The following is a 27,023-nucleotide window of genomic DNA, read 5'->3' on the forward strand; positions in this document are numbered from 1 at the left end:
AAGAGACAGAGAGCTCTCACAAAGGCTGCAGGAAAAACATTTGAGATTCACAGAAACTTAAAAAGACCGCCAGCAGACAACGGCTTTGTCTGCACGATATGCGGGAAAATATGCAGGTCGCTACTGGGTTTGCGTAGTCATGTGAAACACTGCACTCATCCTTAATCTTCGGAATCGAAGACATTGCCATTAATTAAGTTGTATTCACTGAGTGCCTAAAGGCAGTATGGAAAGTTTTGCTCAGATATCCCCCCCCCAAATGTACACAAAAGAATCAGGAAGATGCAGTATACAAAATCATTGATAGAACCAATATGTTGTGCTTTCATCCTAAGTATTAAACATTTTGTGGTTCCCTGTAAAGTCTTGATGTTCAGGGTAGACAAAGATAAATGTAAACGAGTGTTACTATTGATTTGAAAAATGCAAACATTGCTCAGGACCAAGTCAAGGGATTCACTTAACCTGATAAGACTTTCCTAAAAGTTACTGGGTTCACTAAATCTGATAAGACTTTCCTACAAGGTACAGGGCTCACTAAATCTGGAAAGACTTTCCTACAAGGTACAGGGCTCACTAAATCTGATAAGACTTTCCTACAAGGTACAGGGCTCACTAAATCTGGAAAGACTTTCCTACAAGGTACAGGGTTCACTAAATCTGGAAAGACTTTCCTCCAAGGTACAGGGCTCACTAAATCTGGAAAGACTTTCCTACAAGGTACAGGGCTCACTAAATCTGGAAAGACTTTTCTACAAGGTACTGGGTTCTGTAAATCTGGAAAGACTACCTTACAAGGTACAGGGCTCACTAAATCTGGAAAGATCGCCATTCAAGGTACAGGGTCACTATATCTGAAATGTGCATGTGATGCCCCAGTAACACATGTCATACACTAGTTAAACATGTGTGCCCTATTAATGATTTGATATGCCAGTAAAAATTGCATGCGATTGTTTATTAATAGATATGATGTCCCAGTAGTTCCAGAGATGCCTCAGTAATATCTGTGGTGCACCAGTAATACACTTAATGCCCCAGATATACACATGATGCCCTAGTAATGCATGTGATGCCCCACAAATACATATGATGCCCCAGTTATACACATGATGCCCTAGTAATGCATGTGATGCGCTAGTAATAGATAAGATGCGTTTGTAATACATGGGATGCCCTAATAACAGATATAATGCTTTTGTTTTACACGTGATGCCCTATTTACGCATGTGATGCCCCACAAATACATGTGATGCCCAACTAATGCATGTGATGCCCTAGTAACACATAGGATGCCCCTATGATAATGTGATGCCCTAGTATCTCATGAGATGCCCAAGTAATATGTATGATGCCCCTGTGATACATGTGATGCCCTAATAATAGACATGATGCCCTTGTGTTACAAGTGATTTCTTAGTAATAGATATGATGCCCTAGAAATACTTGTGATGCCCCAGTAATACACTGTGACGCCCTAGTAAAATATGTGATGCCCCAGTAATAGACATGATAAAATACTTGTGATACCCTGGTATTACATGTGATAGATGTAGTCTATCTGAGCTTGTCAATTGTAGTCAAACTGAATTTCCATTAGATTGGATCAATAAAAATTATCTTATCTTAATGTCTCAAAGAAACTGGTATTAATCTTGTGATACATGGGATGCCAAGTTATACTTTCTATGCCCCAACGATAGACCTCGGAACAAGTGAAATTCTAGGATTAATTTCTATTGCTCTGCCTTTGAAAAAAACAACCACCTTCCCAGGAGGCTATGAAATGTGTCTATTATTTTTATTACACATGTAAACATTAAAATAAATTATTAATTTGATTAATTTATTTTTATCGTAGACTCTTAACTAGAATAACGGAAAATCAACGGTTCCCATACCATTAGACAAGCTGTGGTACAGCAGCAAAATGAACGCAAAAATTCAACTCTGGCTTGAGAATTTCTAGGTCGCAAATCAAATTTGGATACTTACCTCATACGACAGTATTCCTCCAACCAGCGTATCCCATAAATCGCCATCTGTCATCTCGTGTCCATCACGTAGTGCTTCCAGGTCTGCCATTAGCTTTTCCCCTTTTTGAATCTGTTGATCAAAGAACAAAGTCAATTCTAAATTGTTTTTTAACACCATGAAATTTCAAGAGTATGTCTTTTTTTTGAGTATAGAGAATATTCGTCCACTGCTTCTCACTGAGGTTTATAAATAACTCCCAATGTAAATTATTCTTCATGTAACCCAATGTCATCCGGATATTAGCGGCCCCTGAAAGGGGAAAAAAACGCGTAAGGACTTTACGTGGTAAGGAAGTACCACTTAACAATGGTGTAGCAACTATTATCTCCCCTGGGGCCCATAACCATTAGGGACCCACAGGGACCAGAAAAGAAAAAAAAAAGGAAAATACTAATAATTTATATGTATATACTAATAATTTATTTGTATCAAGAGGCGCGGTGGCTGAGAGGTTTAGCGCTTGGCTTCCAAACCTAGGGTCCCGGGTTCGAATTCTGGTAAAGACTGGGAGTTCTATTTTTTGGGATCCTTAGAGCGCCTCTGTGTCCACCCAGCTCTAATGGGTGCCTGACATTGGTTGGAAAAAGTAAAGGCGGTTGGCCACTCGCCACAAGAAACCATCGTACAACCGTGGGTCGCAGAAACACTTGGCCGTTACATCATCTGCCCTATAGATCGCAAGGTCTGAAAGGGGAGCTTATTTTTTAATTCCAAAAGAAGGGCACAGTCCAACGTCGCTAGAGCTAAAAACATGTCCTGTCCTAAGCCAGGAGTTCTCAACCTGTGTGTCGCGACCCCTTTGGGGGTCGATTGACGATTTACCAGGTGTCGCCTAGGACCATCAAAAAAATGGATTGTTTTGGTCTATTCTTCTATTGCTGAGTGTGTGTGTGGGGGGGGGGGGGGGTCGCGGCAAAGTGAGGAATTGTAAAAAGGGGTCGCCGAGCTTAAAAGGTTGAGAACCGCTTTCCTAAGCAATGCTGAAGTGAGTCTCTACAGTTATCCTGTCTCTAGGCTATTTCCGTTTTACGTTTTCAATGTACCGTCATGTCAATAAAGGAAATTCCCGATTAGACCCAACTTCTACGCGTCCAACCGAGACCTGTGACGTTGCAATGAGCTATTGGTCTAAACTGCCCACAAGTTGTGACGTTGCAGGTCAGTGTACAGGCCTTCTGTAACGATTGGTCTCGGTCCAACTATAGCTTCATTACAGTGGCTACGCTTTAGTCAGGATGTGCCAAGAGCACAGGTGCTCTTTCTTCCCTAGAGCCATAAGAGAATTGAATGGGTTGCCTGAATCAGCCAGGAATACCAACGAGCTGAGTTAAGTCATTGATTAACATGCATGACTACATTGACACATTAAAAGCATAGGGCGTAATTATCTACTTTTTTTTTTAAGTAACGTCTGATCTCTGTAATATATAAGCCATTATAGTATTATAGCGGACAACAAACAAACACTACCACTCGGGGCTTACTTGTCTGATAATGCTTTTATTTCTGATGAGCTGACCTCGGAATGCGTCTGATGATGGTGGCGGAAGGGCTGAACCATAAAATGCCTCTCTGTACTTGCTTTGCTCTTTTTGGCTGGCAGCTGTGTTAAAACAGAAGACAACGAACGATATGAAATGTGGCGCCTTAACAATGAACTCAACAAAATACGTTAGATCTAGACAGGGCCGGATTTAAGTTTGTGGAGGCCTCCTGGGACAGGATTATTGTGGAGGCCCCAAACACTTTTTCGAAAGCTCTAATAGAAAATCCACTTTTTAAGTAATAGGCCTACATATATGACATAGATTACAAAAAGTAAATAGAGTACTTGTAAATTTAATCTATTTTTATTCTGTCTGTCTGGTAAAAAAGTTTGTACACGTTATATCTCAATCTCGGATCAAGCTGAAATTTTGCAGAATCATTTCTTTTACCTGACAACACAGATTCAATTTTAAAAATGTAACCAAGTAGCTGGTAATTATTTTTTTTTTGTTTGGTATCTCGAACAAGGGAAAGAAATTGTACTTGACTGAAAAGGTATAATATGAAACATGAAACAGAAACAATAGATAACTATACAATCTTCGATGTTCATGTGCTTTTCGCTAGCAGAGTGGTAAACGTGTAAGCTTGAGAAGCCATACAAGGGTTTTAGCCCACCTGTTTGAATTCAGGTTTTTCTTTACATAAATAGATTTTTAAAAAAGATCACACAGATACCCATCCCCTCCCTTTCCAACTGGTCCAGACAAGTGATAGGATCATAGTGTATTGAGAATGCTAAAAGTATGAAATTGCGCTAAACAAAAACAATTGGTAAAAATATTTCTAATCGCACAGATTTATTATTGTTAGTCTATTATTATTTAAAAATTTAATTATATGACTGGTCCAAACTAATTGATACAATTACGCTTAATATAAGCGTTGCTTTTTTAAAAGTATTTTTTAATTATTATTTTTTTACCACTATAAGAGTATTAAGTGCTAAGTGGGAAATATCTTCAGAAAATAAAAAATAAAGATTCACACATTTATGGCTTGAACTGAAAGAAATTGCGAGAAACGAAACAATAAAGTGAAACATGAAAGAAAGGAAACAAAATGAAACTGAAAAGAAAAAAAAGTTTACATTGATCCTTTAAGTCCATGACATTGACCTGACTTTACATGAAATTTGGTGTGTTCCCAGTGCACACCTGGAGGATCTCCTGGCAATGACCAGATTTCAACACTCAAACATATGGATGTAATGGAAATTAACATACACCATGTCATCAATTGAAGTCTAAATTGTGTCTATTTGTCAGTAGTCAGTTATTGTGTTAAGTATCAACTTAAGGCTAAATGTGACCTAATAAACCGGTCAGTTATTGTACGCCTGGCCAGCTGCTACGTGAGCTGTCAAGCGTGACTGGTAGCGCTTTAAATTTAAAGTAAGAAATACCAATAACCCCCAATCTTCGAATGTCCACTATTTTCTCAGTGACCACAGGTGCTGTACTCACTCTTCTGGCGGTCATCGTAGTAGTCTGGGCTGTTCAGCTCGTAGGCCATACTGGTCAGTTTGATGAGACCTTTCTTGGGCAGGCAGACGGTGTGAAGGTTGGCGGGCTCCTTGGAGAGTTTGAAGTCGTTCAGCGGTCCCTCTTTAGTAAGCTCAGCTAGCATCAGATTTTTCTGAAAGATTCGTGGAAAAGATTTGCAGGGAACCCTGTACATTTAGCGCAGGGCGCAAGTTATCTATATATAAATAAAAAAATAATTCTCTACGTCGCCCAACCATGCGGTACACCACGCACGCTCGCCGACTCTCTAACCCTCGATGAAAAAGTCATGAGGGGGGGGAGAACAAGTAATCTTCTTTCCGTATATATAATTCTCTACGTCGCCCAACCATGAGGGACACCATGCACGCAGGCCGAGTCTCTAATCCTCCTCCCACCCCGCCCGCACCCGCGCCTTCTTCGCTCTCCGGGCATGCGCACACAGTCGTTTGCCCAAACCCACCCCATTTGGACTACTCTGTCTTTCGCAAAGTCTTCACCCGTCACTAAATAGCGGCGTATGCTACACCGCGGGTCGGCTAGTTCCTTCTTAAAGAAAGGTTTGTTTTGTTTCCTTTACTTCTTGTAGCTCCCGAAATTGAAATTTTCACTGTTGCTACCGTAATCTACCTCAAATAAGCTTTGAAAACAATGCCATTAACCTTTTTGGTTTTTAACATGACATCAACACTAAAGATTGTACATCGGAATCATAGCAAGGAAAACGCTTCAGGGGGCATCCGACCCAGCCACTTGGGAGACGGAAGCACATGACAGAGCATCATGGCGTCGCGCTGTGAAAACTGCCGCACAAATTGCTGAGGACAAGAAAACAGCGCTGGCAGAAGAAAAGCGCCAGAGAAGAAAAGCAAGGCCCACGACACCTGCCGAGTGTGCAGCCGAACATTCCGGGCTCACATAGGTCTCACCAGACAAATGAGAGGCACAAAACCCCTCTCAGCCCCAATGGATGACAAAAAGTGGTCATCATCGAACCACGATGATACATGGGACAGTAGCGTCGCTGTGGGAGAGGGGGGGGGGGTGCCAGGCGTGCGGACTACATTGGGTGACACTTCTCTGGGGCAATGAGGTAACAACGACCTGATAAATGGTCAGAAAAAAAAAACACGAGATGAGATCAAAAGAAGCTGTCTGTAATCATTTTCAAACCAACTAGCTCCATGCCCTTTGATTGATTACATATATTAACGACTAATGGTATCAGGATAATTTATTAAATAATGGTGGGAGGGGGGGGGGGGGGAAGGAGCACTGGCTAATCGCAACGGAAGACATGAACCCTAGCGACGCCTCTGCATATGTTAAATTTAAGTTTTTTTTAAATTTATTATTTCTAAGGTTGTTTTTTTTTTTTGTTTTTTTTTTTTTAAACAAAATAACTGTCCTAGCTCTTTTATCAATTACCTCATATTGACCTTTCGATTTGGGCAACAGTTGCAGAGGCTCGTAAAATGCCTTGATGGCTGCACGAGGCCGAGGGTGGTCCAGTATTTCACTAATGATGCTAGTGGTTCTGCGGTTTTGTTCGGACACTGAAGGATTCTGTGAATGTGAAACGTAATACACATTAAGTCTAGTTTCGCTTTCGTTTTCATATATTTTTTTTTCATATTTTCAACATTAACTCTTTTTTTTTTTTGTTACATTACCGACATTAGACCATATAAGAGTTTGTCCCAGTGGCGTAGCTAAGGTGGGGGAAGGGGGGGATGCAAATTTGAAAGTCCTCCGGGCCCCTAATTGAGGTGGTCCCCCAACTGAATGGCGTACGTCATAACTAGGTCAAGTCGTCGCGAAGTGGGCGACTTCTGTCAATCAAGACAAGAACAGTGCGGTACAAAAACTCGTTCGTACCTTACTCGGTCAACTCAAGAAAACATTAAGAAACTGGAACAGACACAAAATAGAGCAGTGAGATTTTTAACAAACGAATATTCACATTTGACTAGAGTAACACCTTTAGTAAAATCACTAAATTTAGAAAGCCTTCAGGACAGAAGACTCAAAAGTAAAGTAGCAATTATACATAAAACACTGAACCATAATCTTCAAATACAAAAACAAAATTTAATAAAATACTCTGAAAGACACAAAGATAAAGGCACATTCCTCGTCCCATATGCTAGGAAAAATTTGTTCAAATACTCCTTCTTCCCTAGCGCTATTAGAGCATGGAATGGGTTGCCTGAGCTAGCCAGGAAAACCAGTGACTTGGCAGAATTTAAGTCATTGGTTAATATGCATGACTAAATGCATGACGCGTAGGATGTAATCATCTTCTTTTTGAAGTAACGTCTGTATTTTATAAGATAAGATAAGATAAGACTTTATCAACGCCCCCCTTCGATTAGGAAACATGAAAAGGACCAAGATGCCTGTGTGTAGTCGCTGAACGAACGTTTTATGTTGTGTCTATTCTATTTATGTGTGTGTTTCTGTTGTGTTGTCTTTATATGACAAAAGGATCAATAAAGCAGTCAAAGTCTTAGACTTAAATTTTTTATATTATTTTATTTTATTACGCCACTGACAAGTAATCTTGCTAGTCAAAATAAACTACAGAGCACTGATCCAGATGATGTTATTGATGACCTTTGCTACACAGAAAGCACGACGTGATGCGATATAATTGAGATTTGTCACTTGTGCATTATCCCGCCTATAAACAACGGTTTATTCATTAAAAGAGTCTTAATGATTATTTTGTTTAAACTTTTCTTATATACTGTACAATTAGAATTTAGACTTATATATTTATTAACTAAGCCTATATTATGACATGGAGGCGCGGTAGCTGAGCAGTAAAGCGCTTGGCTTCCGAACCAGGGGTCCCGAATTCTGTAGCTGGTGAAGACTGCGATTTTAATTTGGGCGCCTCAGAGACCACCCAGCTCTAATGAGTAACTGACATTAGTTGGGGAAAAGTTATTTGGACCTTGTACTGGCCACATGACACCCTCGTTAACCGTAGGCCACAGAAACAGATGACCTTTACATCATCCGCCCTACAGATTGCAAGGTTTGAATAGGGAATGTATCTTATCTAATGTAATGATGTCTCATGTCATGATGTCTCATGCCATGATGTCTCATGTCATGATGCCTCATGTCATGATGTCTAATCTCAAAAGGCAGGGACCCCAAAAACGGTCAGACCCCCCGGACCCACCAAATCCCTAGCTAAGCCACTGGTTTGTTCACTAATTTAATTATATTGTACAAGTCTCCAAAAACTTGCATTATAACCAGAAATGATTGTGACATACGATAAGGTTAAATGTGCTTAAAAAATATAAATCTATTTTTTAAATTCTTGTTTATAATAAAATCAGAAAATAAGACGCTATGATCTACAAACTGCTAATAATTAAATGCTCACCATTCGCCATTCAAAGTGTCTAATTAAGGAAGTTTTCATTTACGTTGTTTAAAGTGGTGCATCATTAATTAAAATAATAAGACAATTCGCTTTCAGGAAACAAAGCAAAATATCTTTTGGATCTATTGCATTAAATTCATCATCAACACAGTTATCTGTCTCTTGACTCCCTTGACTTCTTAAGGGTGCTGTGACAGTCAGCAGCTGTTCTTAGCAGAATATCAATCAATGTCCGGTCCATTCTTTTACATTATCTAGCCATCTTTTCTTTGGGCCGCCCTTAAAGGAGGGCTATTGACAGAGAGTCTTGTCTTACAATACGACCAAACCAGCTCAGCTTTAGTCACTTCACTGTATTTGGGTGTTTTATCATTTTGTGCCAGCCAGTATGTTGAATAAAAATTGTAAAACTCATTTGTCTTTTTTTCCTGGCATCTGATACCCAACATTTTCTGTAGTATTTACTCTCAAAAGCTTGGACTCTTCTTTCTGCTTCAGAGTTCAGTGTCCAACTTTCACAACCATATAGAAGAACAGAGACTGCTAAGGAAGAATACAGCTTTCATTTGACTTGGAAGTTGATGTTACTCTTCCAGATTTTCCACAGTTTGCTCATTGCAGTGGTTGCAGTGGGGGCGCAGTGGCTGAGTGGTTAAGCGCACGGCTTCTGAACCTGAGGTCCTGGATTCGAATCTCGGTGAAGGCTGGGATTTTTAATTTCGGGATTTTTAGGGCGTCCCTGAGTCAACCCAACTCTAATGGGTACCTGACTTTAGTTGGGGAAAGTAAAGGCGGTTGGTCGTTGTGCTGGCACATGACACCCTGCTCGTTAACCGTTGGCCATAGAAACAGATGACCCATAGATCGCAAGGTCTGAAAGAGGAACTTTACTTTAGTGGATGCCCAACTTAAACAGGGTTTTCTCTCTTCTATTAGTTCTATTTGACCACCCCAGACTTGTTGATCTCCGTCTTGACAGGTCTGGGAAGCCAAAATTTCTCGACCTGTATGGTGACATGTATACGCTACGCAAGACAGCAGGGTTTCTGTCCAGGGCTTTTGCAAGAGAGGATTTGAACCTCTCAAGCCCTCACTCAAATGGAGTTTGATGATGATGATTGGCTCTCCATCTCTTGTTATGTTTGACCTTAAGTATTGAAATGAGTCAACTTCTAATGTTTGGCCATTCAACTGTATGCAACATTTCGTACTCCACCACTAACTAATCTTTTGCTTTTTTTTTCCCACGCCAACTTCTTTACCATTAACATCTAGTTTTGAAGTAAAATTTAAACTTAGCAAGCCCAAAATATGGGTTTTAGTTTGAGTTTTCGGCACATCGGCACAATTTAGGCCATGTCTTGCCGGTAGTCCTTCAAGGATTACTCTCCCTTTATATCACAAGAGCTAAATTGCAATCAGTTCAATGATTACAAGCAAGGTCTATTCACAGTTAAAATAGTTAAGCTAGTAAAAAATTTATAATTTAGTAAAAATATTGTGCGAATGGATTTTCACAATGGCTGCTCCCTTTATAAAGATCACTCAGAGGCATAGTGAACAAAAAAAAGGCGCCCGGGGAAAGAAACTTTATTGGCCCCCCCCCCCCCCCACCCCCAAGTTTCCATGAACATCACATAGAAATATAGGCTTATATATAAAAAGTATTTAATAAATATATAATATCAATAAAGAATCTACAATAATTATTTTTTTTTTTTGCACTTCTCTGAGTGTGGCGCCCCCCTCACTACGACGCTGGGATTATACCTATATATTTTCATAATAAATATTTCAAATTTACGGTTAAGACTTCGTTTCTAAGTTTCTAAGTCTTGTAAAGTCCCTTTTACTTTATCAATACAACGTTTTCTAGACCTTGCATGCCCCTTCCCCCCCCCTCTTTTGCTGGAGCAAGGTGGCCGAGTAATAAAGCACTTGATTTCCGAACCGGGCGCCCCTGAGTCAGCTAAACCTCTAATTAGAGTCTAATTAGTATCTAACATTAGTTTGAAAAAGTAACACGGTTGTCATTGTGTTGGCCACATGACACTCTCGTTAACCGTCGACCATAGAAACGAATGACCTTTATGCTTTTGCCTTCCTATCGCTAGAGATGTGTTTCATAACCAAATAGCCGAAAATCGTTGAAACAGAAATGGTATATGGATTTATGAATGTATACATTATGATTATAGTAAGGTTTTATAACTTGCAACCTCCTTTGATTTATTCTGTTATCTATATCAATATAAGAGCTTGGTGGCTGAGGGGTAAAGCACTTAGCTTCCAAACCGAGTGGTCTCGGTTTTAAATCTTGGTGAAGACCGATTTTGTGTTTCTGGATTTTTTAGGGCGCCTTCTGAGTCTACCCAACTCTAATGGTTTCCAGACTTTAGTTGGGAAAAAGTGAACGCAGTTGGTCGTTGTGCTGGCCACACGATACCCTCGTTAACAGAAATATCTGCCCCATAGATCGCAAGGTCTTAAAGGGGTAGGCTACTTTACTTTTTTTTTCTTATCATATTAAAAGAGTAATTAAAAAAAAAATTAAATATGTAAAAAAAAATATAGTCAAGTGATGTCATTATTGATAAAATTACTAAAATAGACAAAAGGTATTGTTTAGTATGAAACTAGCATTGGCTAGCTCATGAAAAGTAAACATATTGCTTCTTCCCTAGTGCTATTAGAGCATGGAATGGGTTGCCTGAGCCAGCCAGGAAAACCAGTGGCTTGGCAAAATTTAAGTCATTGGTTAACATGCATGACGCGTAGGACGTAATCATCTTCTGTTTTTGAAGTAACGTCTGTATTATAATAAGATAAGAATATAAGTCAACAAATGTATAAGATGACAGTATTGACCTTGTACCTTCATGTAATGTTTGATGTAATCCACAGCACAAGCCTCGCAGTGCTTTCCGTGCTTGATGCTAGTTTTAGACATTTCCGGGCTCGTGTTGGTCTTAAGTCTATCCAAAGTAAGTTTGGTCTTTGACCTTGGCATGACATTATAATGTCTTTCGCCGGAAGCTTGGCTTGAAGAGCTTCTTGGGATGCCATTTCCGGTTAACAGCAGACGGCTGTCGAGTGTTTTAGCTTTCTGAGAAGGCCAAGAGTTAAGGTTTTCAGAATCGCCTGGCCATGCGGTTTGTGGGGGTCTTTTGCTGACCCTTGACGACTTGATGGCAGGGCGCCCTTGGAACCCGCGTGTCCATCTTGGAGAAGTAAGTCCTGAATGACCTAATTCGCTTGTTTCTGCATAGCCTGGCGCCCTGACGATGCCGCCAAACGTCTTGTCAGTATACGGATACTGGCGAACGTCTGACAGGTTACCCCTGGGCGTCGACTCCCCGGAGTAATCCACGAAGCTAGTGTGCACACGAGAATAATGGAGCCCAGCTCCCCCACTGGAACCGCCGCTGAAGTTGGAGCTGACGTCGCTGTTGACTGACAGGCGATCGGACAGCGCCATGTTTAGATCGGACAAGTCATCTCTATCGAAAATGTCCATTGTTCTATAGCACTTTTATTACAACGAAGAATGATCAAAGAAAAATCGAAGCGAAGTTTTGAAACATGAATTATTTCGCTGCATAATTTTACATGTAATGAGAGTCTGTGTAGTGTGGCGTCACAGCTTTACAACACACACACATATAAGTTACACACTCACAGCAAGCACCGGTTCTAGACGAACACACAAAAAAAAAATAATAATTGACGCATAATCGAAACAAGCCTGCCACTCTTGACAATTATCTGGCCAGACGATCGACATGGGGGGAATGAACCGTAAACAAGAACACTAACCCAGACACTAGCCGCAGATGTCGAGTGATTGCCCCTTAATGGATTCAAAATAATTATTAATTTATTTCCCCCTAATTATATAGAATTTAGTCCGTTTTTAAAAAAAAAGTTATTAAAGATAAGAGAAGATATAAGTCATCTAAATTTTATAGACGGATCTAGATAATGACCACATAAAATCAATACATGCGCATAAGTATAGGGCTTCACTACTAAAGATGCTATCCGGATTCACCAAGGCAATACCATTATGGCTATTTTTATAGAAGGGAAAATTGGTAGGGGGGGGGGTGATACAGAAACTACATATTCACATATTCATGACACGAGCATGGTTGAGGCAGGTAACTTAGAAAGCCAAAGGTTTGAGCCTTATTGAATGCACTGCAGTTCATTTCGTCATTTCCCATGTTTTTGTTTTTACGGTTCGTTGATTCTCGAGGAGATTTTTATAGAAGTTGATACAGACAGACCAGTTCCCGAGTGTATAAGTTAAATGCATGCAAGCATTCACATACACTGGGTTACACTGGCCCAAACACAATAGATAGACAGACAGACAGATAGATGGATAGATAGATAGATAGATAGATAGATAGATAGATAGATAGATAGATAGATAGATAGATAGATAGATAGATAGATAGATAGATAGATAGATGGATGGATGGATGGATGGATGGATGGATGGATGGATGGATGGATAGATAGATAGATAGATAGATAGATAGATAGATAGATAGATAGATAGATAGATAGATAGATAGATAGATAGATAGATAGATAGATAGATAGATAGATAGATAGATAGATAGATAAAGAAATGTCGAGAGTGAGAGGGATAGATAGATAGATAGATAGATAGATAGATAGATAGATGGATGGATGGATGGATGGATGGATGGATGGATGGATGGATGGATGGATAGATAGATAGATAGATAGATAGATAGATAGATAGATAGATAGATAGATAGATAGATAGATAGATAGATAGATAAAGAAATGTCGAGAGTGAGAGGGATAGATAGATAGATAGATAGATAGATAGATAGATAGATAGATAGATAGATAGATAGATAGATAGACAGACAGACAGACAGACAGACAGACAGACAGACAGACAGACAGACAGACAGACAGACAGACAGACAGACAGACAGATAGATAGATATATAGATAGATAGATAGATAGATAGAATAATAGATAGATAGATAGATTAGATAGATAGATAGATAGATAGATAGATAGATAGATAGATAGATAGATAGATAGATAGATAGATAGATAGATAGATAGATAGATAGATTAATAGATAGATAGATAGATATAGATAGATAGAGAGAGAGAGAGAGAGGGTGAAGAATGAAATACAACAAAGAAATGAAAGCCACAATAAAAGATAGCACACAAACCACTGTAAATAAACAAAATAAAAAGAGAAGCCATTATAACGTCGTGATATTGTTTCTGCTCTCCCGTAGAACAAGTCCTGAAAAGCGAACTGTCCAGGTTGGGCAACAAGAGAAATCCATTTCTCCCACAACGACATGGACCAAAACTTCCGTGGAATTACAATAAAAAAAAAAGGCGTCATCAAAGCAGTTCGAAAGTAAAATATGAGTCCGGGAGAGAGAGGGGGGGGGAGAGAGAGAGAGAAAGAGAGAGAGAGAGGCTGAAAAAGGAAGAAAGACAAAAAGGTAATGTAAAATGAAAAACAAAAAACAAAACAAGAAAGCAAAGGAATGAAACCCACATGAGAATAATCGACTACAGCGGATCCAGCAAACGTTCTATATGAATCGATTACAACTGATCCTAACCAAATATATATAAGAATCGATTATGGCTGATCCTAACAAAAGATTTATATATGTATGTGAATCGATTACAACTAATCATAACAGAATATCTATGAAGTGAAAACGGTTCATTAAGCAGAAGTCAATTTTCAAGTCTCGATACTAGAGAATAATATCTGAATAACTCTGCCCTGCGCATGCGCCTATGATGCGCAGCAAAGCATTGTTCGTCACCGGATATGGAAGAACTCTTTAGGTGAGAAATCCAAGAGACAGTATCTTCCCACTCTAGTGAAAAAAGAGGCCGAGTATATATCGCCCTGACGTGATTGGAAACAAGATTAATACAGCAATCGGGACCCATGATGACCTGCTTACCACTGTCTCAAAACACAAACTTAAACTGTATGTCCACATGTCAAGATCATCAGGGATTGCAGAGACCTTCAGGCAACAGTACCAGAAGCAAAGAATTGGAATAAAAATAGATAGACAGAGAGACAAACAGGCAGAAAGATAGATAGATAGATAGATAGATAGATAGATAGATAGATAGATAGATAGATAGATAGATAGATAGATAGATAGATAGATAGATAGATGGACGGACGGACGGACGGACGGACAGACAGACAGACAGACAGACAGACAGACAGACAGACAGACAGACAGACAGATAGATAGATAGATAGATAGATAGATAGATAGATAGATAGATAGATAGATAGATAGACAGACAGACAGACAGACAGATAGATAGATAGATAGATAGATAGATAGATAGATAGATAGATAGATAGATAGATAGATAGATAGATAGATAGATAGATAGACTTCAATGTTTTTTTATTTTATATCTCTTTTTTTCGGATGTTACTTAAGAATTGAGCCTTATAAAGGGCCTACATCCAAGCCCAGGAGGCGCGGTGGCTGAGCTGAGCTTGACTTCCAAACCGGTATCCGAGGTTCGAATCCTGGGGTTTTTAATTTCGGGATCTTCGGGCGTCTCTGAGTCCACCCAGCGCAGATGGGTACGTGACATTAGTTGGGGAAAAGTAAAGTCGGTTGGTCGTTGTGCTGGCCACATGACACCCTCGTTAACCGTAGGCCACATAATCAGATGACCTTTCCATCGTCTGCCCTATAGACCACAAGGTCTGAAAGGGGAACTTTACTTTTTTACATCCAAGCCCAAACCTCCTGCAAGACGTCTAAGGATTACAGCAAGTAGGGTTCAAACTCGGGACTCTCGAGACCACATCCGCTGCGCATACCACACGATCAGGTATCTGTCCGGTTGTTTGACTTTACCTCGGTCTCTAGGGTTGAAAAGAATATTATATTCAATCACTTATACCACTACATAATTAATTAGCCCACATATCACTCTCTCTCTCTCTCCCTAGATTCATGTCTCTTTATTTACTAATTATTACGCTACTGTGATCGATTTCTTTCTCCTTGGAAACTAACAGGACGAGCAGGCAGGAGTAATCGAACACGTCATATTGACCTAACAACTGCCGTGTGTTTCACAAAATGTATTAATAATATTACAGCCGAACACGGGAATCCTCTTTGAGAACACTTCGTACGATCTTCGCCCCGTGTCAGAAAACTACAGACCCAAACTAGTGGGCCATAATGAGTTTAGGTCACGTCACTGATAGCAGAAGTCATTAGGAGTTATCGTTCTTGCGCCAAGGGCCATTGTTTGTGTAGACGCAGGTAAATTAATAACAATGTTACGAAGAGAGTTTGTGTGGAAGCTCAAACTCAAAGTTGGTCCCCCCGAAGTGCAGATAAAATGGCAGGTTTAAATATTTTTAGAATAAATACTTGGAGCAAAGAGAGACAAACTATCAACAACCACAACCCTATATACTCCATCAGAAAAAGGAGAGACGGATAACACAGGATACGCGCGGTTTGCGCGCTGGACTGTCGTTCGGACTTATCGATGGTCCCTGGTTCAAACCCTGCCCGCTTTCATCCCCCGTCGTCCTGCGGGAAGTTTGGACTAGGAAGTAATTATCTTCAACTCTGAAGGAACATCCGAAACATATAAAACATTTTACATACAAACGTAGATTTATTGATGTTATTATCTTATCTTATAAATTACAATAACTGATGTTATTAATGATTATTTATATGATGATTTTGTTAAAGACCAATCTGTCATTCAAGGCTTCAAGGAAGAAGCTTTTCCCTTTGGCTAATTATGAAAGTGTATTTCTGATTTAGTGAACGGCACTTCATTTATATATGAAACACTGCTTATTAATTGTTGTTTTAAATTGTACTCAAACTAAGAATTGTATTTTTCTTTTAAAACATTAGTAAACTTTAAAAAAAAAAGCAGCATATGTAATAGTGAATATTTAATTTAGAAAAAGAAAACAATCTTTTATAACATTATTTCAGATAAAGAAAACGTTTGCAAAATAGTGAATTCCAGTTTTATCGCAGGTAGTGCAGATGCTGCTGTTTCTTTTTTTTTTTTTTTTATCAGTAGTGAATAGTTGTAAAAATGGTTTACGTTTATGAAAATAAAATGTTGCATCAAAACTTTGAAAGAACTCAAATATCATGAATTCATAGTTTTATTATCTTTTCTAGCTTTGGCGATCTAATCAGGGCTGACGGACTGACGGACGGACGGACAGACCACACAAAACTTATAACAGCTATTCCCCTATTGGGGGACGCTTAAAATGCCGCGTCCTTTCTCTCGACTCCATACCATGTATTTGTACCCCCATCACCCCCCCCCCCCTTTTATTTTTTTGATGTATGTATGTTTATATACATACATTTTCAGATATCACTATCTAATATCTATCTAATCTATTTAATGACTTAGTGGGGTGGAAAAAAGAAAGGGGGAAGTGGTAACAATAACAACGGATCGAAGCCAATAATAGTGTGTAGCTAAATGTGTGTGAGTGAATATGCGTGCATATGTGTGTTTGTATTGGATAGTGACTGTGTGTGTTGGTTTGTGGCGTTGTGCGCCACAATGTTATCTCACTTAGCACCATATGGTCCATTGATACTCGACCACGAACCCATTCTCTTTGACATTTAATGTAACAACTTGGTTGGAAAAACCGGACAAGGAGAGCGCCAATGGGAAGGAACTGGATGGATCTGGAGTTTTCTGTTGCTGTGACACATTAGTAGCAGAACTTGTCAATGACGCAGAGCCAGTTCCGTTCTCTTCTTCACAGTCATAGACTTAATTCAATGAAATAGTTTAAGTGTTTCGCGTGTAGTTTTAGATTAAAAACCCCATTATCTGGTAATTTAAACACCAATTTAAAAAAATCGAAATCAAATGTACAGTTGTTACAAAGTTTATATCAACTCACTCTGTCTGTCTGTATGGTAATAAGTTTAAACGTGCCTTTTTTCATATATCTATCCATAACCCATTCTCGGATCAAGTTCAGGGGCGGACTGGATGTCAAAATCAGCCCGAGCATTTCTTAACAATCCTGCCCATATATTGTATATCATAATGATATAAAATAGTATAGGATAGATCAACTGCCTTCACTTGTCCCTCAACCCATGTCAGGTACCCATTAAAGCAAGGTGGATCCCGAGATTAAAAACCAGAGTATCACTTCGATTAGTATTCCACTGTAAAAAATTTTCTGAACACCAAGCTCAAAAGTGACTTTATTATAAAACCTCGATTTAGTGAGTGTCATAATGGCATCCTTGAGATTCTTTAGGTGCCTTACCGACCCAGTTGGGTACCGGCCCACCGGGCATTTGCCCGAATGCCCATATAGCCAGTCCGCCCCTGATCAAGTTAAAACTTTGCACAATTATTTATTGAACCTGGATCAATAAAAAAATGTTAATTCATTGTTGATGATTAATTATTTGTTTGATTTCGGAACAAGGGAAATAAATGCTACTTAATGCTACATATATATATATATATATGTGTGTGTGTGTGTGTGTGTGTGTGGATTTAGTCCCCTTAATACATCTTGACACGTTTTGTTTTTTTTGCATAATTATTCATAGCCCATAACAATACATGAATCGATCCAAAAAATTAACCAGTTATTTAGTTGTTTAGTACTATTTAATTAATTCTGTTTTACACAACAGAAACGGAGCTAAACCCTGTAATTTCAGATAAATGGCAGTAATTTGCGGTTATTTCCCCTATAGATAAGCTTTGGTTTTTAAAAAAAGTATTCTTTCTTCTCTTGCTTGTTTTTTTTTTTTTTTGTTATTAATTTATTTTATATGTAATTTTATAATTTAATTATAGTAATACAAAATCACGTGATGAGGGGGGAAAATGCAGGTCGCTGTTTAGTTTGCGTGACCATGATAAACACTGTAACTGCTCCTTAGTCATCGAAAGACATTGCAATCATTAGTATTGTAGAAGTAAATGTACAATGGTATTCTAAAAGCCTACCTACTTATACCTATAGACAAGTATTTGGATAGTCACTTGAAATAGCCGTTGAGCTGTGTGACTAAGTTAGTCAGCTAGATAAGGGTTAAAAAAATAATCGTTAGAAATGGAGAGCAATACCAAAGGATAATTAAGAGAGTCTAGTTGGGTCAGAGTTTGTGAAAATGTGAATAAATATAATTTCTATATTACCTAACCTCTTTTAAGTTGAATACGATCAGAATAAGTCTGATTGGGCTTAATTTGTCGAGGGTGGCGCAGTCGCAGAGTAATAACAAAGTTATTTTAGAACGTAAGTAAAGTAGAGTCCCCCTTTCGGACCCTGCGATCTATAGGGCAAATAGTGTTAAGGTCATCTGTTTTTTTTTTTTGGCAAATGGTTAACGAACAGGGTGTCATGTGGCTAGCATGAAAAATTATAACGGTCGAACTAGAGTTTTTCCAGTATGCGGAAATATACAGCAACTATCAAATTTCCCCCCAAAAAGTCGCTAGAGCCGCTTTCGAGAGGCGCGTCCACCAGCCCAGGTTTAAGGCTTTGGTTTCCATGAAGTTACGAACACAAAAACAATCATCATCCACAAGTACAGCAACCAAGAAGTAACTAAAGTATCACGTGCTTTGTACTGACATAATATAAAAAATATTATGTCATTACAATTGAACTTCCTCATCCATTGTCTCACAAAAACATTGTTCTGTTTTAATTATAATCTATAACGAATTGAAACAACTCCATCGCCTGTTATAACTAATAACACCATATGATTAAAAAAAGCCAGGTGATTTGATCACCATGGTAACTACGACGCTCCTTCCATAGAAACAATTCCGCTTGAGAATCGAACTTTTCACTCCTGAGATCAAAAACACCGCTGTTCACGTTCTGTCGACACAGACTAAGCCTTTCCAAAATAACGCGCGGCGTGAACTTTCAGAGTAGGGCTGGTCAAATGCTGGTCCCCGGAAGAGAGGTTCTCAACTCGTGAGAAGTGGGGAAATCTACCAGTGTTTTAAAAAGCGCATTTTTACATCAGTCTAAATACGTTTCAACATACAGGGCCAGATTTACGGCAGCCCAGAGCCTCACTTTTAAAACAGGGGCCTCCACAAACTGCACAATTTAAAGCGCTTGGCTTCGGAACAGATGGGTTCTAGGTTTGAATCCCGGTGAAGACTGTGCTTCTCTGAGAGACACCGATTGTTATAGTAGGATTGAACACTGACTTGCGACGTCGCAACCTGTGGGCAGTGGAGACTGAGCCTCTGCGTGCTTAAATCCTGCCCTGGGAACAGAGACTTGTATATATTGTTCGTCGCGAATATTTTTGGTTGAAATATTTATAATTGTCTACTAGTCATGCCAAAAGAAAATTTATTAATAAAGACAGTCGTTAAATGCGAACAGAGAAACGGCTATGTCTGCGTGGGATCTGGCAAAATATGTAGGTCACAGGACTTCGTAACCACGTCAATTACTGCCCTTCTCTTCAATCTTCGGGCTCTTAAGTAAAGCCTTATTATTATCGAGTGCCGTTTTATGAACATAGTACCCTCAGGCAGGACTCTGTGAGAACCGTCGAGTCAGGAAGCGGCCATGCTATAACAGCGACGATCCTATCACATGATTGATCAAGGGCTCTGATCGATAGAATACAGTTGTTCTAATTAGCTGGTAAGGGAATAAAAGGGGGAGGGGGAGGCAGCATGTGTTTGTTACGTACACTGGTTTTAATGATCTCCAGTCATGCATGTAAACACATGGTTCTCTTTTAGACAATGATTTAGGGCTTTGGGGACTTCGTTAGAATCATTAACATGGTACAGTTAAGCTTATGGCTACAGCGAACTGTGTAATCAATCTAAACACGTGATATATATATATATATTGCTACAGAAAGATCCTAGGGATCACAATGAAAAGATTAGAGACAGGATTAGTCTAGATATTGGACGCCACGATGACCTGCAAACTACTGTTTAAAAAAAACGCAAACTAAAACTCTATGGCCGTATTGCAAGGTCCTCAGGTCTCGTGAAAACCTTCCTTCAGGGAACAGTACCAGGAAAAAGAAGAAGAGGCAGATAGAGGAAGCGATGGGAAGACAAGGTGAAAGAATGGACAGGCCTGTCATTGAAAGAGATTCGATCTAAGGCAAAAAACACAGAGGAAATGGAGAAAGACGGTCAACGGATTGTGTGTGGCCCCCCAACGGTCCAACCGACTATATAAGTAGGGGCGAGGGGGGGCATTGTAGGTATCCTAACACTTCATGTTCGTGAAGTTGAGGCAGATCTACAACAGCTTGGGGGTTCCGGGCGTGGAGATGAAAGGCTCGGGTTTAGGGCCAGAGACACGCCAGAGCCCTCCATAGACTGTAGCTCCAATGGGATGGATGGATTGAGCACTTCATAAAATATCATGACCATCTGTCACTGCAGATTGTACGTTTATTAATTAACTTCGTTAACATTACATGTACGTTTTAAAGGCTGACTGTTCTTATATAAATATGGATTACGTACACTTTTGGGAGAAGGGGGGGGGGGAGAAGCGGGGAGGGAGCCGACATGCTTTGCTCTCCAAGGGTCAAAAGGACTCTGCCACCCCGTCCCTCGGTAAACTCCAGGCGTGTCTCTGTTTATGGTAGTTGGATTGGCCGTATGACACCCTAGTTAACCGCGGTTCACAGAAACTGACGGCCTTTACCTCATTAGCCCTCATAGATCGCAAGCTCTGAAAGTGGGCCTTTTATTACTTGCTATGCCTACGAGGGTGGTAAGCTAGCAGCACAAAGATCCACCTGTTCTGAATCATAAATTATTTAATACAACCGCTAGTGGAGGTGGTAGTCTTGGGTACAGGACAATCAAACAACACGAGTAGAGCAAAAAAAAAAAAAAACAATAATTTTTTTTTTAAAATCCTTATCTAAGGGGACGAATTCCACACTTACAATTATATCTCATAACATTGTAGAAGATATTTCTTTTTTTTTCGATATCAAACAAAATAATTAATTACCAATAATTAAATGACTAATTGTTTTTTTTTTTTTTTTTTTTTTTCAAATGTATTCCTGTTATGTTGAGTACAAAGTTTGAACTTCATCCGAATGTGGGTGTGGGAGAAATAATGTGTACAATTATTTAAGAGGACAAAACCCTACAAATTTAGCCATATCTGTGAATACTTAAGGATTAATTTCCCTTGTTGGTATCAATTAAAACACGAATTACCAGTAATTAATGGACTAATTGGTTAATTGTTTTTATTGATTCATGTATTGTCTTCACCAATGAATAATTGTGCCAAGTTTCAACTTGATCCGAGAAAGGGGTAGGGAGAAAGAACGTATACACACTTTTTACCAGACGCCGGTATAAGTTTTGTAAAAAAAAAAAGTCCAAGATCCTCAACTCGGTAACTAAAAGCTTTCCAGTCTGGCGACTAAACCACTTAACCTTAGACAAGAGGGGCTCGTTAGCCTTGGCTGGCTAATCACCTAGAATTTATGCATTTATAACCAAACATGGGAAATAATTCGTAAGTCAACCCTGAGGAGAAATCATGGAGCCGGCAACCCTTATGCAGTTTGCAGCACAAAATGTTATACCCTGGCAGAGCCTGCGACGCCGCTGATTCTAAACTGCATCGGCACTTGCCGTTCTTTCGGATTCATCCGCTGCGTGAAAAAAGGTGTGTGTGTGTGGGGGGGGGGGGCTGCTGTTTAGGCGACATCGTTCCAAACATAGCTACTGCCCAGGCATTCATCTCATTTCTATGAAATGAAGTCCTTCAAATCTTGATGCAGTTCCAGCTGCGATGGGCAGGACTCGTCATCAGAATGGAAAACTGTCGCATCCCTAAAAGACTCCTGTATGGCCTATTAAGAGAAGGAAAGCGCTCTCAAGGCGGACAAAGAAAACGCTTCAGGGACTCCCTTAAAGCTTCTCTGAAGGCGTTCAGCATAGACCCAGCCACATGGGAGACAGAGGCACATGACAGAGCATCATGGCGTGGCGCTGTAAAAACTGGAGCACAGGTTGCAGAGGACAAGAGAACAGTGCTAGCAGAAGAAAAGCGCCAGAGAAGAAAAGCAAGGCCAATGATACTAGCTCCAGCTGGAATAACCTGCCCGGTGTGCAGCCGAACATTCCGGGCTCACATAGGTCTCACCAGCCAAATGAGGAGGCACAAAACCCTAGTGCAAAGCCCTCAGCCACCTGGATGACAAAAGTGGTCATCATCGAACCACGATGGACGAACTATCGATATGACATTGAAACATAGTCGCTTAACGGCTGAATGAAGCCATAAAAAAAAAAATTCAATAAAAGTTAAAAGCTTATTTTGTTTAAAAAGGTTTTTGGAGATTTATCCAGGATTAACGTTCAAATTAAGCCCTATATTGTGACACGGCTACTATGTGTGGTCAACCGTGACACACGGTCGTCAAGTGTTGGGTACCTGGGAGTGTGTTGGAAACAAGAAGGAAGTCATCTAGTGGAGTTGTTCTGTATATAATGTTAGCCTTGTATATATGTTAGGTTGAAATGCTTCACAATTAAAAGGCACTTTATACTTAAAGGGACTTGTTTTTTCACACCTTTCTTCTACAAGATATAGCTGGACTAGCTGTCTGGAGTCAGAACCCAACGATTACTGTACCAGCAACCAATAAGAGTTGACTGCACCAGGTGAGTGGCGGAAAGAGAATGGACCTCATTCACCAATCGTAAACAAACAACATTTAGCCACGTGATTCTGTATATCTTCTATACAAATTATGTAATCCATAGTGGCTGTCACGTGTTGCGTTTTTTTTTTGATTGTTTTATCAATATTATGACGTGGCTAAATGTGTTTATTTACGATTGGTGAATGAGGTCCATTGGACAGTGAATGTATAAGCCAAGGCAAGATTAGTTTAGAGTGCCAGATGACTACGATGAGATGGTGTTGACCAGACAATGCGTTTCTGATGTTCTAATTTTGTAAACATTTTCTCTATTTAAACAATTACTGAACACTCAAAGATACACATGTAAACTATACATTCAAAACTGAGATCCCTCAACTATAAATACAAAGCTTTCATTCTGGAACTAGGAATAACCCAAATAATATCAACACTTTATAAATGTACAATACAATTTAATAAAATACTTTTACTAACGCCGTTCAGGTCCCCCAAACTACCAATGGCTAGACTGGCTTCCTTTCAATACTTTTTTTTTACCATCTCCGAGCTTCCCACCTTTTGGAACCAACGCGCGTGGAAATTCCCAACCACTCCTTATATGGTATGGGATTTACGTCATCAACATCCCGCCATGACCTAGTTATGTAAACTTTCAACCAATGAAAGAATACTAATTAGTTTTTCGAAATGGCCTTGCACGCTTCCGTTCCGTGACACCAGAAAAGAATGAGTTAGTTGAAGGGTGTTATAAAATACTTAATAACTAACCAATCTCGCACTCACATGTTGTAAGCTTGGCGTTTTCCCAGCACTGCTCCTTTCGCTAGCAGAGTCGGTCTCATCCTCGGGTGGTACTGTGAAGTAGTAGGTTCGAAACCCACGGACTGGTCTCTCTTTCCTGATGTTCTGTTCCTCCAACGTGGTGCAGTCAAAGTGTTGAATTGGGAGGGACTTCTTGACGTGTTGGAACCAAAGGGACATAAGAGATATAGCATTATTTATAAAACATAAATTCTACTTTAAAAAAAAATATAATTAATAAAAATGCTTATATTGATACAGGTTAGGACACACCAAGTTTTGGGAAGCGTGGTCGAGAGGCTAAATACGCTTAAACGTGGCTTGGCTTGGCTACCTATGAAGGGGGCTCGAGGTTCGACGCCCGACTCGAGCTGCGTTGTGTTTACTGAGCGCCTAAAGGCAGCACGGAAAACCTTCTCTCAGATACCCCCTCCCACCCACTGGTCCACAATTGAGATTGGACTATAGCGCTCCTGGAACACTGAACTAAAGGAATTTTATTTTTTAATTTTTTTTTTTTTACGGAAATTCTTTTCCTTGAGGCTTTGAATAAGAAAATTGACCCTTTACAAAACAATTAGATCAATTAGATACTGCCAAGAGGCCCGTACAAGACACTGGCCCAAAAACACCCCAATAGAAAGAAAACTATATGGAAAGCTCCCTGATTTGGAAACCACTGCGCAGTTCATCTCATGTATTGGTCTAGTCATCTGAACACTCCAACATAATAATGAGAACGAGGAAGAAGAAATTAAATACTTATTATAAGACATCAGTTAGGCCAGGTTCACATCTCACTTCACATTCACTTTCACCTATCCTTTGGTCTGCAGGACCTCTCGGGCACCACACAAGATCTGTCAACCTCCTTTTTCCATTCTTCTCTGTCATTTGTCTTTGATAGAATTTCATTCTGATATTCTTTCTGAAAATATTGATACCTGCCTTTTTACCTGCCTGGGTGGAACACTTCGGGGGCCGATTTTGAGTTTGTGTTTCCACACAAACTGTCTTTGTGACATTGTTTTTAAAATATTTTTTGTATTGTTTCCTTTATTATTTGGTACAAAAATAGCATTTATAATTTTACATTGACGCTTTTAAAAGTGGATTGGGGCCTCCATCAATGTACTAAGCCGATTACGTAAATTCGCTAATTATTTTTACAAAACTTATATCAACTCACTCTGTCGGTCTGTCTGTGTTTCTGTCTGTCTGGCCAAAAGTTTGTACACGTTATTTCTCTGACACCCGTACTCGGATCAAGTTGACATTTCGCACAATTATTTCTTTTACCTGACAACACAAGAATCAATAAAAAAAAATTATAACCAGTTAGTTAATTAACTATTGGTAATAAATTGTTTTGTTTGGTATCTCAAATAAAAAATGGAATGAAATAGTACTTGACTAAAGTGGTGATATGAGCTTAATGAGTCCCCTTTAAATTAGGCTGCCGTCTGAGGCTTAGTGAACACAAACATAAAATAGAAACAAGAGATAACTTTACAACCTTCCATGTTCGCTAGCAGAGTGGTTACCGCGTTGGCTTGAGAAGCCTCAGCAAGATTTAACCCACAAATTCACTTTTTTTTTTAATTTATTTCTATAAATGCTTTTATATTGTTAGTCTGGATGTGCTACAAATTTAATTACATGACTGATCAAAATTAATTGATACAAGTACGCTTAATATAAGCTTTGTTTTTTTGTTTTTTTTTGTAAGTATTTATTTTTAATTATTTTTTGTTTAGATTATTAACTCTTTCTCTCCTGATTGACATTTCGATTGACGATAGCAATTGATTGGTGGGAAGCGTGGTCGAGAGGCCAAGTGCGCTTGAACTTGGCTTGGCTTGGCTACCTAGAAGGGGGCTCGAGGTTCGACACCCGACTGGGGCAGAGTTGTGTTTACTGAGCGCCTAAAGGCAGCACGGAAAACCAACTCCTAGATATCCCCTCCCCCCCCACCGGTCCACAAATGAGATTGAACCAAAAGCGCTCTGAGCATGCTATAAATGAAAGTAGCGCTATATAAAAGCAATAATAATAATAATAGCATCATTAATTCGATCTCCTTAAATTAAATTAATGTTTAATTTTATAAACTTGACTTTGTGTTATATAAAAAGAGCATGCATTTCCCTTTAATTCTGTACCAAATAAAACATTTTCTGGATAACAAACAACAAAGCTATTGAAGCTTAATCATAACAGGGATCATAAATAGGAATGGGAAAATGAATAACTCCGTCGAAACGTGGAAAAATAATTATGGAGAGAAAGAGTTAAACTAAATACTATTTCTTACCTTTTTAGCTGCCATGTTTCACTTAGGATGACTGAATGAGTTTAGAAGAGTCTAGAATAGAGCTGAGATGTTCGTCTAGATTCTAGATCTAGTTTTGATGTAGACATTGTAGGCTAGACCTAGAATCTAGATGTGCAGTATGCTACAGGTGACGTTTCATTTTGTGTGACCTTGTGTTAGTCCATTCTATTGGACAACTATCGGGAATAGTTCAAAACCATAAGTACATACATACACATAGTGAAAATACAAATGAACATTAAGTAGAGCACATCCAATTCACTCATGGCTTGGTAGACTGCTCTGACTTCCGGTCAATAAATGCGCGTTGAAAACAAACATTTGAAATTAATGAAGTTTTTTTTTTTGCTGCGCATTTTTACAAAGTTTATTTTAACTCACTCTCTGTCTGTCTGGGTGTTTTTTGTGTCTTTCTGAATATTTTATTAAATTTTGTTTTTGTATTTGAAGATCATGGTTCAGTTTTTTATGTATGATTGCTACTTTACTTTTGAGTCTTCTGTCCTGAAGGCTTTTTAAATTTAGTGATTTTACTAAAGGTGTTACTTTAGTCAGATGTGAATAATCGTTTGTTATGAATCACACTGCTATATTTTGTGTCTATTCCAGTTTCTTAATG

The 27,023-nt window shown here is 39.2% G+C and overlaps 1 protein-coding gene across 6 annotated transcripts in view; it reads right to left on the reverse strand.

Moving 5' to 3' along the window:
- The window catches only part of LOC106071200 (uncharacterized), a 40,224-nt gene extending 13,524 nt beyond the window's left edge, over positions 1 to 26,700 (reverse strand). Inside the window, exons 1-7 of one of the 6 annotated variants that reach the window (XR_008775008.1) lie at positions 19,194 to 19,475; positions 11,369 to 12,186; positions 6,519 to 6,656; positions 5,052 to 5,223; positions 4,676 to 4,754; positions 3,522 to 3,640; positions 1,996 to 2,106 (exon numbers count right to left, since the gene is read on the reverse strand). Coding sequence is in view for 5 of the 6 variants with exons in the window: in XM_056012345.1 (XP_055868320.1) it covers positions 1,996 to 2,106; positions 3,522 to 3,640; positions 5,052 to 5,223; positions 6,519 to 6,656; positions 11,369 to 12,010 (1,182 nt within the window). In the remaining variant the exon portion in view is untranslated. Of the gene's footprint in view, positions 1 to 1,995; positions 2,107 to 3,521; positions 3,641 to 4,675; positions 4,755 to 5,051; positions 5,224 to 6,518; positions 6,657 to 11,368; positions 12,187 to 19,193; positions 19,501 to 24,051; positions 24,223 to 26,383 lie in introns of those variants that run through there. The other 5 variants (XM_056012348.1, XM_056012345.1, XM_056012344.1 and 2 more) reach the window with 5 other exon arrangements.
- Between the last annotated feature and the right edge of the window lie 323 nt (positions 26,701 to 27,023).

Source organism: Biomphalaria glabrata, chromosome 15 (assembly GCF_947242115.1).
Source record: "Biomphalaria glabrata chromosome 15, xgBioGlab47.1, whole genome shotgun sequence".
In the NCBI taxonomy this organism is placed as follows: domain Eukaryota; kingdom Metazoa; phylum Mollusca; class Gastropoda; family Planorbidae; genus Biomphalaria; species Biomphalaria glabrata.